General features: G+C 39.9%; 1 protein-coding gene across 1 annotated transcript in view; it reads left to right on the top strand.

The window, feature by feature from the left end:
* Positions 1 to 9,718, top strand: part of med27 (mediator complex subunit 27) — a 75,837-nt gene extending 66,119 nt beyond the window's left edge. Inside the window, exons 6-8 of the mRNA XM_083555249.1 lie at positions 2,855 to 2,896; positions 5,487 to 5,564; positions 8,829 to 9,718. Coding sequence (XP_083411375.1) covers positions 2,855 to 2,896; positions 5,487 to 5,564; positions 8,829 to 8,963 — 255 coding nt within the window. The 3' untranslated portion in view covers positions 8,964 to 9,718. The remainder of the gene's footprint in view (positions 1 to 2,854; positions 2,897 to 5,486; positions 5,565 to 8,828) is intronic.
* Positions 9,719 to 11,419: the final 1,701 nt, after the last annotated feature.

Below are 11,419 nucleotides of genomic sequence, written 5' to 3' on the forward strand. Positions count from 1 at the left end.
TGTGTGTATGTATATATATATATGGAAAAGTTAAATAACTGTTAATATTGGAACTGGTAAAGTTGTTGATTTGCTGGGATTAATATGGAAGTAACGGGTACCTGATTTCAAAACGTTTAAGAGCCCCTGCTGTAAATTGGCCCCTAAGTCCTAAATAAGTGAATGGACATGCTGTTTTGTGATTGATTTGCATCCTCTCATTATCATCTCTTAACCTTTACCCTGTGATCATCTGAATAGGTTTTGAAACCACCTTCAGATCAGAGTACTTGAGTAATATGTCTGAATGTATTCACTATAGAGATCATTTGGGGATAAAGAACATCCATAGTCATGGAGTGAGCAGTTATTTATTTGAGAATCACACTCTTTATATTATTTCTCTCCTGTATTAAAAGTAGTCCGAGTCTTTAGGCTCTTTAGAGCTTCCTGCACAAAAAGCGGTCTTTGGGGGCGATTACTTCTTCGCACGGCACTGTTTGAACGTCACTAAACAAGATGTTTCTGTACAAAACCGACTCTTTGAGAAGGCTTTGGAGAAAAGCTGCTGATCCTGCTCACTGTTTGAAGCTGCAGGTGACTCAGAGGTGACCTGGGCCACGGGAACACAAGCTTCAGGAGTCAGCTGTGCTTATTGACTGCCTTTCTGCCGGCACCATCTTCTCACCTTAAGCCCTCGGATCAGGTTTTACCACACAGGCCATTAATCCCCGACGCAAGACTCCCAGCAGAGGCTGATGAGGCATCCTCACTAGGGAAAAGAGAGAAAGAGAGCGAGAGATTGGTGGAGAAAGGGAGGAAGAGTGTGAGGGAGACTAAAAGACAGGAAACGGGAGCACGGATGGATGAGTGAGTGAGAGAGAAAGATAGGCGAAGGAAAGCTGCATTTTCAAAGTGGGGCTTCAAAGACTTTCTCCGACATCTCTTGGGTAATTTGCGATCGGGCATTCTTCCTACTTCAAAGGGCATCAGCATGTCTAAGTGGGTTGGGGGACAGTGGGGAGATGGCATCTGATTTCTCTAATAAACGCTGACACCGACCCTGTTTGATATTAGTTTCAGGGAACGTTTTGATTTCTTATCGCCTTTGAACCTGTTCTGATGACCTTAACACAAAAGCCTGATGAGGAGAAGGTTTTTTTTTTACCGTAAGACCGGCCCGTTGGAGATGAGAGATAGACAGCAACTTGTTTCGGCTCTTGTTGGCAAATACTTAAAGTGAAAAACTTGTGGGATTTTAAATTAATACTCATAATAGCATAATCATATAACAAATTTAAGGAATAATATCCACACACTTTATACGCACAAAAGATAGAAAGATAGAAAATTATGTGGCCCTCACAGAAAAAAGTTTGGGGACCCCTGCATTAAATAAATCCTTGTGAAATTAAAAATTCTTCTATGAGAATCAAAACCTTCCCTAATCCACATAGGCTCACTGACCACTTTATACGAAACACCAACAGCATCACGAGATACAAGTTAAAGGGCTTCGGTTGATGTTATCAAACATCAGAATGAGGAAAAAAGCTGGGATTTTCTTTGACTGTGGACGGGTTAATGCTGAAGGACGAGTTGTTTCAGGTGTTTTAGGCAGTGCTGATCTGCCGCTGGCCAGCCACTTTGCTTGACCTGGTAAAAGTACACCAAAAATCGAGTTTGTAGTTTGGTAAGTCTGGATTGTGCACCAGCAACTCGACCAACAGTGGAGAGGTTAGAGAGCAAGCTTGATAACCATCTCATCCCTGCTCTCCGCCAATACTATTCATCTCACATCCTTGTACTGATCCAACTGTCCATACAGCTTAATTAATGTCTCAAATGCTTTACTGATCTTTTTTTTTTTTTTTTTTTTTTGATAATATCCTGCTCTCATAAAGCTCCTCAAAAGTGAACCTTTTTTGCTTTGGTTCTTCAAATCAGTAAATCAGCCTGTCTGCTTCTTCTTCCCCTCTTGAGAATGAATGTACTTCTAGGGCAGGCTTTTTGCATTGGAAACTCATGCCGGTGATTATATATTTCACATTGTATTTGTCCCATACACATTTATACAGAGTACGACACGCAGTGAAACTGTCTGACATTTTAACATGAAAAAAGAAATATAGGAATAAAAAATAAAGTAAATAAATAAAAAAGTATAAAAAATATATGTATATATATATATATATATATATATATATATATATATATATATATATATATATATATATATATATATACACACACAAATTCTAGAAAGGGATGGATGCATATGGCAGATATTGATGGAGTACAGATTAAAGTAATTTACTGTGATTGTCCTTAAAGTGTCCATGTGTGGTATAAAGTGACACTTACTTACTTAATCTCCGCACAAAAATAAAGGCGACCGCAGGACGTTTTGGTGACAAGGTGAGGGAGGCGAGATTGAGATGGTTTGGACATGTGCAGAGGAGGGACATGAATTATATTGGTAGAATGCTGAGGATGGAGCCACCAGGAAGTAGGAAAAGAGGAAGGCCAAGGAGGAGGTTTATGGATGTGGTGAGGGCAGACATGCAGGTAGTTGGTGTGAAAGAGGCAGATGAAGAGGACAGGGTGGTATGGAGACGGATGATCCGCTGTGGCGACCCCTAATGGGAGCAGCCGAAAGAAGAAGAAGAGGTGAATGGAGATGAAGTTTGAGAGCAGATTTACCCGCCTCACCTTTTGCGAGAGGGAAAAAAAAAGGCAAAAAAAATACGACGAGCAATCTAACCTTCCCTTTGCAGTTCTACATTTTATAAAAAAAAAATAAACCTGCGAGTTTCTTTGTTGGGGTAGATTAACACAGAGAAATTAATCAACCTTCTTTTTTTCTCTCTCTCAGATGGATATCTGGTCAAAGTCCAACTATCAAGCATTTCAAAAGGTAAGTGAACCAGTGTATAAAGAGTCTACACAGAGCCTAATTATGTATAATATATTACAAGAGGAAAAAGTCAATTTTGCCAGTGGGATGCTGCACTAATCCCCACTTCAGCCTGAGTGTGGTCTTTAATTACAGCAGGCATGTGAAGGACCATATTTCAAGCTGTAATGCATTATAAAGTCCTCTCTGATGGTCACGCAGCGAGAGGAAGGCGATGCATTTGGCCTGTAAAAGTTACCGCTATCTTGACTTCTCCTGCTGCCGAAGTCTGACTTGGTTTGCTGGTGCGAAAAGCTTTAATCATTCATCAGTAGAATCTTACAGTAGGTCCTAATTAGGTCTCCATTTCTCAGCCTGATGGAAGTCATGTTTTCGTCTTCCTCACCAATGCCCAGGCCTCGTTTTATCCCTTAGCCATCATTTGGATTTGTGGGGTTTTTCCCCCCTCCTGTTTTACTCCAAACCACTATCCCTGCATCCCTCAGTACACCCCCTACTCTTAGTTTCAGTCTGCTGCTTTCTTTCTTTTATGTTCCTCTTTCTCTGAATCTCATTAGACTGGAATTAAAGCCCAGGAAGCCTCTGGGCAGACGGCGCTCCTGCGCCTGGCTTTCTGCTTTACATCTTCTCCAAAAGTAAGAGATCGTGTAGGAGATTGACAGAGAAAGAGGAACTGCAGCTTACAGTGGGACTGAGAGCACAAGACAGGGATGTAGAGAGAGTGTGTACAGCTCACTGAAGCTTACAGAGGAATCACACTCGGGGAAAGGTTTTACCTGAGAGAGCAGTCGTGGTTTCTCCGACACGGTTTCTCCTTACCGCGCGTGTGATCATTTACACACAGCCACGTGAAATGGTAGGACAGGACAAACTCTAACGTCTCATCACTGCTGAGAGATCTGCACTGCGGTTCTTCTTGCTCACAAAAGAAGTTCACATTAGTTCATCTCTCCCATCGTGTTCGCACAGACGGGAAGTGTTTTTTTTTTTTTGGTCTTTAATTTATTCCCACAGTATTCAAAAGGAATACGTTTACAAGATCTTCTACTCCAACCTTGGACACTTTGTGCCAAGGAACTTGCTAGACCCTGTTTGGATCACTTATTCTAATCAAGGGAATTGTAATGCTATAGCATAATATAGACATTTCTACTTACAGTACAGTCTGGTTGAAGAAGCACATCTGGACATGATGGTCAGGTGTCCACAAACTTACACACTGAAGGCCATCATGGAACATTATTTACCATGAAATATTTCTTTGGTATTTTATTATTATTAATTAATTGGCACAGGAGGAAGTTGTAGCTCAGTGATTGAGGCTCTGGCCTACTGATTAGAAGGTCGGGTAATCAAATGCCAGTATCGCCAAGCTGCCATTCTAGGGGCCCTTGAGCAAGGCCCTTAACCATCTGTGCTCCGGGGGCACTGTATCATGGATTCCCCTGCGCTCTGACCCCAAGGGCCGACCGACAAATCCATTATCCGCAATCATAGGCAATAAAGCATGCAATAAATACTACAAAATACAATAAATTTGAAGGTACCTTAAAGAAAAGTGCAACAAATAAATAAATAAAAACAACAATGACTTTTTTTTTTGAGTCTGTGCATGTTAAGGGTATGTGCAAAGACACTCAAAAGGTCAGTGTATTTTAAGTGCGCACCTCAATATCTTTCGGAGAGTTCGAATCAAACCAATACCCAGTACCAGTATCAGTCTCGCTACAGCCCTATAATTTATCGCGTAGTCCAGAGCGCACGGTATACAGTGGCACGCATCGAACCTGTGAGCAAAATTGCTATTTGGAAATGACTCGTTTCCCAGCTTTTTACTCCGCGATTGATGACTGAGTGGAAACGATCTGGAAGAATGAAACTGTTCATTTGTAGTACCTCACGACTCTTGCATTAGCGATGGAAGATGAGGTTTGGAGAAAGTAATAAGGAGACGGGGAGCTTTTGGGAAATGAAACAATAACATTAATCTCAGCGTCTTAGATATAGATTGGAAATGGGTTTAACGTTTCAGCAAATGACTCAATGCCCTTTTTCAGGTGGTCTGTGATATGGCTGATTTTTATGATGGTCGAAATCAGACTGCTTCTCCCGCACATACGGTTAGGAAGTACTAGGCAGAACACCGGAACATGAAAATTGAGATGACTTGTACAATATGTCGAGCTTGTAAGACAGGATGAGCAGAAAGGAGAAGATGGGAAAAAAAACACTTCTCAAGGTTATACTCTTAACTTCAATTAAGAGCCAGGGTGCATTCGTGACTCTTCTTCCACACCAGTAGCACTTTGTCTTGATGTTTGGAGCCAGATACGCGATTGCAAATCTATATTTATAGATCATTCACATATGGCAGGGGTTTCATTTACAAATCGGTGCCCAGAAATACACACTGCGATCATCAGCGAGTGACTTGAAAATGACAAACATCATCAAACACAGTTCTAAAATCCAGTTAAAGTGAAAGCCAGTCTGACAAAAGAGAACATTGACTGCAATTATATGACGATGCTTAATGCACTGAAACATAATTCCCCGGCTTATAATGTTTCCCGGTGTTCGCTTTGTCCAGGTGACGGACCATGCCACCACAGCCCTGCTGCACTACCAGCTGCCCCAGATGCCTGATGTGGTGGTGCGCTCCTTCATGGTGAGCTTTTCCTGGTGTTTTTTTAATTAAACTCTACCCTTGTTTCCTCCGTGCTGCTGCGCTCCTGCACAGACCCCTTCTCGCTCTTGACATACAGATAGGTGACAAATTAAAGGAGAGTGAAAAAAAAAAGAAAGTCGGCGTCTTATTAATGTCAGTGGTTCTCAGATTTGTTGTCCTTCTATTCCCCATTTTAGAGGTGGGTGGAATTTCAAACCCCACCTGTCCTCCATCACCCCAAAAAATGGTAATAAAATACTGTGTTTATTGAAATATCAAGTCATCGAATAAATCAATAGCATCAAGTTCAAAAACAGGAATATAATAATAATAATTATATATATATATATATATATATATATATATATATATATATATATATATATATATATATATATCCTGTCATTCACTGTGCATTACCTGTCATGTTTTTATTTCCCACTAGAGGGACACTTCGAGAACCACTGTGTTAAAGGGTTGAGCCACCCTTTTACATTTATGGCATTTAATAGGCATCTTTAGGGCCCAGCAGTACCAGCTTGGTTTGGTGGTGCTGGGATTTGAACTCCTGCCCATCTGAACTGCTGATATGTTAAAATCTGTTGATAGTAGTGTATGATTTTAGTAGCTGAAATGCCATCAAACTCTCATAGCCAACCTGGAAGAGGCCATTCGCATCTATCCGGATACAAGAGTAAACACTGCTAACCATATGCAAAGAGCTGCCTTTGTAAAGCTAGTAGTCTGAAATGGTTTAATGATCTGTAAAGTCAGCACAGTAGCAATTCGTCACAGGAGACTAGGCGCAGGTCAACCGTTTAATGAAAATTAACCTCCACAAGCGGAGCAGCTAATTGCATTACCCAAGCAGTTTGAATCTTGAGTTAAAACAATACAACACGGCACATAAAGAGGACAATACCAGCGTAGGTTCCTTCCTGGTTCTCCAGATCAATCGGGGAGCAGCATTGCATTCATAGATTTCCTTTCTCATCTATTATCTGGAAACCAGAAATTGGATGATCAACAGTGGCCTGTTTTCCATAACTGACCCCAGGAAGCTCAGGACATCCCAAGTGTTCACAATTAAACTACCAGGAAATAGCATGGAAGGACCCTGTTTGCAAAGTCTGGACCACATGCAACTATACAAATAAGAATGGCACAAAGATGGCCAGTTGGGCAGATGGCATTGGAGTAAACACAGGCTTGACCTCAGACAGGACAAAGGACTGACCCAGGGACAACATGGCAAGGCTAGCAGGAAAGCCAAAAATAGGTGTACTGCCCCCTGCAGCCAGTGTTGCCATTATGGGTTCTTGTTGGTGGACTGCTAAGTTAAGTAAACACTTACGTAACATACCATGGGTTCATGCACGTGTTTAGTATGCAGTATGTTATCTAGATACACAAAGAACTAGGGGTGTAACGGTGCACAAAATTCATGGATCATGGGAAAAGAAATGCAAGAAAGAAATCCAAAACATATTTTAGTTTTTTTTGTTTTGTGAAATAATTTTAAAATAAAATTCCTGCTTGGTTTAAATAAAAAATAAAGTAGACGCAATACACTACTGATTAAATTGATTCATCGATTAACAAATCAAATTGATTAAATAAAATGAAATAAATGGAAAAATGTACTTAAATACTATGCATTTGTTAGACCGCCTTTGGGTAATACCGATGTGTCTATAAAAAAGAGTGTTTCTCCCTCGATATGCAGACTTTCTTGAAATTCTTGAAGCTGTACATAAAGAATCCATATCGCTAGACCGACGTGAAAACGCTGGCAATGACAGGAAGTGGCAGCGATTTACTAAACAAAACAAACTGTGTTTCCGCTATGATCGAGTAGTGCGAAGCAGAGCCTAAACAAACTCGCCAGTTAATGTGCCCGTGAGGGAAGTCAAATTTAGGAATGTGACGAATACGAGTGCCGTTACACCCCAAAAAAGAACATAACGTCTGAGTGTAACAACGGCCTTTTGGTTATTTCTAATGCCTGGGACTTGAGATTTGTTCCCTTTTTTTTTTTTAATGAATGTGATGCCAGTATTGCATCTGTCCGGCAGTACACGGTGTTCTCACTGGAGCTGTTACGACCGAACAAATCGAATTACTTCCATAAAAGAAAAAGTTGTGTGTCCGAGTTCAGGAAAGTGGGCACTCGTGTAGTCTGCATCAGCTGTTTCGAGAAGGTTTTCAGTATCGCTTTCATACAGAGACCATGACTAAGCGCAGTTTAGGACCAATTTGTTTCTCAGTCTCACACCTCTCGGTTCTTCTCTTGGCTCATGACAGTTGTGATAAATACCACTTGAGCTGAATGAGCACGAGCCGGGAGAACAAAAATGCATAGTGCTTGGGAGAAGGTGCAGAATTTCAGACATTCTAAACATCTGGATGATCCTGTGTAAGCTTCATCTCTCGGTTTGATCATTTTAAGTTTGATTTAACTGGTCATTACCGGAGTAGGTATAAATATATATACAATATAGTGCAGAATAGTAGGGAATTGGGGCTTGCATTAGTGGTTTTGGAGAGGGGAAATAATTCGGCTTGTGCTGGGTCAGTAAATTGGGCCATGGAGGTGAACCAGGTTCAGATCATTGAGGTGTACATGTATGTTCTCATGCCTGCTGTGAGCAATCCCGACCCCATACCTTGATCATGCTGCTTATGCCAATACAATGAATCCAGTCATTCAAGTGTAAGCTTTTTATATCAGATTTTTTTTTTTATCTTTTGTCTGCTCTAGGTGTCCTTTGAGATACTTCTGGCATAACTCCAATCTTGACCTCTCACCTATTGAGCTGAAACACAACACTGCTCTACTATTAGTTTGTCGTTTTATAATAAGCAAGTGACATTTTCTCGAAAGTGGCACATCGAATCGTATGGCCTATTATTGTGAGATTGCAAGCGTAAGGTCTAATTCAGGTATCGCCTCTATGGCAAAACATGGCCAGAAATCTGTGAGCGCACAATTGGTGTCGGTCTCTTGGGTGTGGAGGGTGTGGGAGTGTGTACGCCTCTTGCTTGTCGATCAGAGCGCCGTGAGCCAGATTGTAAGCGTGCGTTTGTTCATAAAGTCAAGTGCATTCATGTGCCTGATATGTTCGAAAAAAAAACATATTTGTGTGGCATAACAGAGAAAATGCATTGACTAGGAGTTTTAAAGGCAACCGAAAGCAAAACTCGAGAGGAAATCGCACTACTTGTGCTTCTTAATTATTATATCTATTGCTTTTTTTTCTACAGACCTGGCTAAGAAGTTACATCAAGCTTTTCCAGACACCATGTCAGCGCTGTGGTAAGTTTCTGCAAGACGGCTTGCCACCCACCTGGAGGGATTTCCGTACCCTCGAGGCCTTCCATGATACCTGCCGGCAGTGAATCTACGACGTCTACATCTTGGGGTCGTAACACCGCCTGAACAAAGGACGAACGAAGCGTGCGTGATTTTTCACCCTTTTTGTATCGACGACTCTGGAAACAAGAAGTTCTATCTCATGGGCCAAATGGAAAAACTTCAGTAGTCAGGATTGGGCATGACCAACAGATTGGATGTACATAGCGATGGCATCAGAGCACTTGTATGCTGTCTGTGTATAATAAAGTCAATTTTGTATTAGAAACATTTTGTTCGTTCAGTCAAAGTTTCATCTCTGTGACCTTTCAATCTCAGGGTTCGGTGGGAAAAAGGCAGACGCTCGCTATTGCCAGTAAGAATCAAACTTCCATAAACTTGTGTCCTACTTAGTTTTTCGCTTACCTTTTTTTTTTTTTTTTTTTTTTTTTTTTTTTTTTTTTTCTTTACCTGGAAAAGAAAAAAAATCCTGCTTTAGTGAAGCACTCCAAAGTAAAAGTCAAGCAGCACAGGGTTTTGTTGTTATTGTGTGCAAACTTTTTTTGTAGTCCTGTTCATAAAGAAAAGATTAATATTTCATGAGTCAAACAAAGTCAGAATGTTTTTCTTTTCTTTTTCTTTGGTTTTTTTTTTTTACCGCAAAAACTAGGTCATAACTTCACATCTGCTTTTCTATGAACCCGATGCGTTGTGTGATTGGACAGGAATTGCTTGTGTGGTGGGTTTTTTCCCCCCTTTTTAAATTGCAGGTTTGATGTAATAAAACCTTTTTTTATTCTTTCTCTCTTTTCCATTCTCTTCATGTCCCTATTTTTAAAGGCCGTTCTGCTAATAGGAGAATTGCAAAATATACCTTTTCCATAGGTGTCGTTACCATGGTTTTTTTGCTGGTTTTGACATTTTCGGTGTCGGCGTTCCCGGAATGCTTCACAGAACACTTTTTATGTTACTATGGAACGTGCGCGAGGAAAAACTACAAAGGTATACGTGCGCGCACAGTTTCCGCGCGGAAACACAGGGGCGCCTCGAGCTCGGGAGTTAAGTAAATTTTTTTGCACTTTTTACACTTCTGTGACCTAAAAATTATACCTGTAGTTCTCGTGTCATGCATAATTTACCCAAAGGTGAAAAAAGTAAAGCAGAATTTGTTCAGGCAGCAAGTTGAACTTGAAGAAATATATAATAAGAATGGTGCGGTAATGTAACGTATGTGATCTTGCTGTAATGCCAAACACTGAATTATTTACTCCGTTTATGTTTCAAGACGCAGGTTGGCGTATCTGCAATAGAGGAAATTTCTAAAGCATTTTGTTGAAGAGTTCCTTCAAAGAAAATCGGGTCCTCATTAGATTTTCAGATTACAATTTGACTAAAAAGCCGATCAAGTTGTGTGTGTTCATATTTGATAATTTCAAAGTCTCATGGCCTCGATGCTGATTTTTGATTACCTCAGATGACGAGGGGATCACGTGGACTGTCCGAGTTCTTAGTCCTGCTACAATAAACACTGCTTCTAGTGCAACATTTTCAACTGTTGTACTCAAAAAGTGAAACATTAACTAGTCAATGAATTTACCTTCTGCCCTGCACAGAAATAATAGAATCAGGATGCAGGGTTTTCAGTGTATATGAACAAATGTTAGTGAGCATCTGACTATAAAATTCATAAGTGCTCTGAACATACCTTTCCATATTCGGTTTCCATTTACTTTTATAATACTCGCCAATCTTCTGAGATGTTCCACTAGACTTTTGAGTGTGGTGGTGGAAGTTTGTGTTTGTTCAAGGGTGTAAGTAAAATCAGGTACTAATAAAGATGAGTTGAGGAGGCCTAGGGTTCAGTCAGTGGTTCCAATTTATACCAAAACTGTCCAGTAGGGTGGAGGTCAGAGCTCTACAGCAGGCCGTTCAAGATCTTCCACTCCAACCTATGTAAACCCATATGTTAATGGAGCTCACTGTGCACAGAAACATTGTCATTCTGAATCAGATTTGGGTTTTTATAGTTCAAGTGAAGGGAACATTGAATGCTACCTAGACATCCTTTACAATTGTGTGTTTTCAAATACAGCGCAACGTCGATGCACTGAAAAACTATCCAAAATTAATTTGCAGAAATAAATTAGAATATACCTTTACAGAATCTCCCAGACATTGTTAAATATTTAAATCCCTGCCACCAAGATGCTTCTGAGTCGGTCAGATGAAAATTAAATCCGGAGTGGTTGGATTTATGTGTTCATGCACTTTAAAAATATTTATTATATATTTATATATTAATATTCATCATATTCATTATTATATATTAATTCATTATTAAATATGAATTATATTTATAAATAAATATTAATATATTAATATGTATTTATAAATACTATTGATATATTAATAATTATTTATAATTAATACATGTTCATGTTAATATTTATTCACATTTTTACTTACAACATTATCAAAATAGGCTGTTTGTTAACTTATTGGG

The sequence above is a fragment of the Silurus aristotelis genome, assembly GCF_946808225.1.
Source record: "Silurus aristotelis genome assembly, chromosome: 11".
NCBI classification, from domain to species: Eukaryota; Metazoa; Chordata; class Actinopteri; order Siluriformes; family Siluridae; genus Silurus; species Silurus aristotelis.